Source organism: Balaenoptera acutorostrata, chromosome 6 (assembly GCF_949987535.1).
Source record: "Balaenoptera acutorostrata chromosome 6, mBalAcu1.1, whole genome shotgun sequence".
NCBI classification, from domain to species: Eukaryota; Metazoa; Chordata; class Mammalia; order Artiodactyla; family Balaenopteridae; genus Balaenoptera; species Balaenoptera acutorostrata.
Genome location: NC_080069.1, coordinates 54,312,870 through 54,316,628, shown reverse-complemented (window position 1 = coordinate 54,316,628; position 3,759 = coordinate 54,312,870). Strand labels below are relative to the sequence as shown.

At 36.5% G+C, this 3,759-nt stretch overlaps 1 protein-coding gene across 1 annotated transcript; it reads right to left on the bottom strand.

Annotated features, from left to right (window-relative positions):
- Positions 1-819: 819 nt before the first annotated feature.
- Positions 820-1,401, bottom strand: IFNE (interferon epsilon). The gene has a single exon (XM_007176821.2). It carries the CDS (start codon positions 1,399-1,401, stop codon positions 820-822), a length of 582 nt encoding a protein of 193 aa, XP_007176883.2.
- Between the last annotated feature and the right edge of the window lie 2,358 nt (positions 1,402-3,759).

The following is a 3,759-nucleotide window of genomic DNA, read 5'->3' as shown; positions in this document are numbered from 1 at the left end:
GACCTGCACTTGATGGATAAAAGACTATATGCATCTGTAATTTTAATAGATTTCACCAAATTGCCTCCACAGCGATTGTGCCAATTTCCAGGACTCTGGCAAACTATAAGAGCATCCCTCCCCAAAGTCTCCATAAGAGTGTTTTTAAAACTGAACTCGTCGGTTTCATCTATCTGATAGGTTATAAATGGCACGTTAGTCACTTTTAATTTCTATTTTTTATTATTATGCATGAGGTTGAACCCTTTTCATGCATTTATGTTTTCCTCTGCAAACTGCTTGTTCATGTCCTTTGGCTTTACTTCTATTGTGTCACCTGGAACAAATATTCAGTGTGTGATGATATTTTCAGATCTTGCAATACAAATTATTCTGAGTATTTCTCATTGTTCCTACCAATTTCTGGCAAATAAAGAAATCATTGGGATGGATATTCTATGATAAGGAAAGTATTATAGTGGAGACATATTTCATTATATCTACTTGGCCAACTTTTATGAAAATATACCCATTTGAAGAACAATTATGAAATATTAATGACTCATTTCAACTCATAAAAATTTCAGATTGATAGAAAATACAAAGTGACATTACAAAATAAAAACTTGTAGTCAATGTGCATCATCTTAAAGCACAGACCAATATATATATATATTATATATATATATATTATATATATAATATATATATATATACACAAAACCAAAGCAATACTACCATCTTAAAACAAAAAGAAATAATAGTGTCTGGAGAAATCCTACCACCGCTCCACCTACCCTATGCTTTTAAAGCCTGCAGTTGGCTCTTCCTCCACATGGTTCAAGTTTCCATTCCTTGTTTGCTCAGCTTTCCTGTGAGTCGGAACACAAAGAACAGACACCGGTTGATTTCTACTTGGACAATGGTCCAGGCACAGGTGCTATAGTCCTGGTTTTCCAGGTAATCACGTATCCTTTGGAAATATATTTTAACCTGTAATCTAAGGTTCTCACTGCCCAAGGTGTCTCTTTTCTGCTCTGCCTGCAGTCTCATGAGTGCTTCTAGGTATTTCAGCTGTTGATGAAGTTCAATGAGGAACTTCTCCATGTGGGTTTCCTCCCAACCATTCAGAGAAATAATTGCCCTGAAGAGGTTGAAGATCTGCTGAAGCATCTCATGAAGAATGGCCAGTGCTTGTCCTTTCTGGTACTGGTGAGGATTCATAGACTTCTGGGGAAGCAGGAAGTTTTTCCTGTGTGGTAGACACTGCTGAATTGAAGAGGTCTGCAATTTATTCAAGAGTTTTAGACTCTCTCTGTTCACTCTCTTTTGTTGGAAAAGAACCAGTTTCAGCTCTCGGGAGCAGACAGAGGAAGAAGCCAACAGCACCAACACAATTTCAAAGAAAGGTTTGTTAATCATGGTGAAGGTCAAATACTCCACTCATCTCTGTACAGACTTGATAAGGCTCCAACTCTAGTGACTATATGTCTTTCGTGCATCTCAGATTATTCTGGAAGGGGATCTCTTTTGCAGTTTTGTTTCTAATGCTGTCATTTCTCAAAGTTTACATGTTAGGCTTTCTGGTTCCCTATTCGTACTCTTCATGGGACATTTCCTCCACTTTCCCCATTGTGTTGGCTGTTTGAGGAAGTAATCAAAAGAATTTGTTTTCTTTGTATGTGTTCCTTGAGGCAATTACAGACCAGTCATCCAAAATGATCTTCTATTACTCTCATTATTTATTACACACAAAGTTTCACTCAAAACAATATGCTTTCTAAATATTTAGTCATTTGGTCAAGCTTATTAAAGTTCTTTTATTGAGAGTAAATGTTTCTTCTTAAAGTAGTAGTCTTTCATGGAGTTATATGTATCAGAGGCTTAGCAGCACCTGTAAGGCACTCAGGGGCAAAAATTAAACAACAAAAATTTAACTGAGTAAAATTAAAGGCTGAGTAAATTAAAGTTAAAATTAACTGGCTCCACCAAGCTGTAAAAAAGGAAAGGTTTTTAAAGGTAGAAAGGGGGCAGAAAAAAGAAAATTATTAGCAAAAAATGTATTGTCTCAGGCAAGGTTGCCTTCCTAAGGGGAACGGAGGGGCCTATACGGAAGATTACCTCACTAGTGCTAACCAGGTAATTCTAGGTTGACTGGTTAAAGGTTACATTCCTGGGCTGTGGAAACGGCAATTAAGTTAAATATTAAGTCTTGGTTTACTGACATGGGGTTTAGCACAAGTAACTCCATTTTGGGTCTGCTGTCTCCTTTTTAACACTACTAAATTTGAAACCTCAAGTGGAACTGTAAATTTGCACAAATCCTTGAGCAAATTAATCTTAAGATATGTATCAGCAATCTTAAATTGTTTTGTGTCTTATCCAAGCAGTTTAACATCTAAGATTCTAGCCTATGGAAGTAATATAAAAGGGAAAATATTAGCAAAAGAAGGTCATTAAAAAATTATTGCAATTGCAGAATATTAGAGACAGCCTATAGGTCCAACAATAGGGGGATGGTTAAATAAATGTTGGTAAATCCACATAATGAAATGCTATGTAACCATTATAAATGATAAAAATTATACGTGAAAAGAGTTTGGGAGCAGTTGGTTAGTCTATATTCCCTAGGGTACCAATAACTATGGTAAATCAATGTGACTAGTTTACATCAGTAATGCTTCTTGAATTACAAATTCCCAGTTCCATATCTAAGTCCTCCAGAATAAACCCCCAATCAACCTTTCCAATCTTAGATAAGATTGCTCCAAATGTAGTATGACGGAACCTGAATTCCAAATAAAGTTAATGATGTGCTATTCCCTTAATATAGCTAGACTTGTGTGTGTGTGTATTAATGATATTTTCTCTCTCTGAAACATCACTTGTTGCCTCCTTCACTCCCAGTACCTGTCTGTCCAAGGACTAAGGACTACTACTCCTTTAGGGTCTAGATCTCTCCCCAAGGAGCTTTAATCTCTTCTCTGGATCCTCACAGCACTTTGCACCTTTTAAGACACTTTTCTTGGTCTGCCTTATATATGGTTATTTATTTACCTGTCTTACAACCTTCCAACATTAAAACCTCTTAATAGAGTGGAATAAACATTCATCTTTTTTACTGTCTATACAACTATAATAGGCGCTTAATAAACCTGTGTTGACTTGGAGTGACAATGTGCTCTACCACAAAGTAATACAAGAAGTTACATCTTATATTTGACCATTTCTCTGCAGGCAGTTGGGTGAGATCACAAGTGTTGAAAAGAGACTGTAAACATGTGTGGTCTCATTATCTACCAGCTCAGCTATATGCTGGGGTCACTTAGTCAGTCTGGTATTAATAAGCTGAAATAAACGGAGTCAACATGCTCCATGGAGGAATCTTTTCCCGTGCAAAAGTTCAATCACATCGATCAAAAGGTTTCTAACATTTTGGGTGCTGTGGAATTTGAACTTTCAGATCCAGGTCCATGAGAGTCAAATTACAGAAATCTCTTATCTGAGCTAACAAGGTAAATAGGCTTTAAACTGATGTCAGGGAGTGGGAGTTGGAAAGAAAAGAAAACTTCACACCAAACTGGACAGAGTATTAACTCTGTTCAAAGGTAGGTAATGTCATGTTAAACCTTGGGCCCATGACTACAAACTTAGCATCTAAGCTAGGCACAGCTTGTACTGGATATTGTTCTGTAAAGCATGTCCTCTTTGAAAAGTTTTTAAACTTTTCACAGGATCAAAAATTACCTAGTAATTCCACTAGACTTACTGGTTATTTGA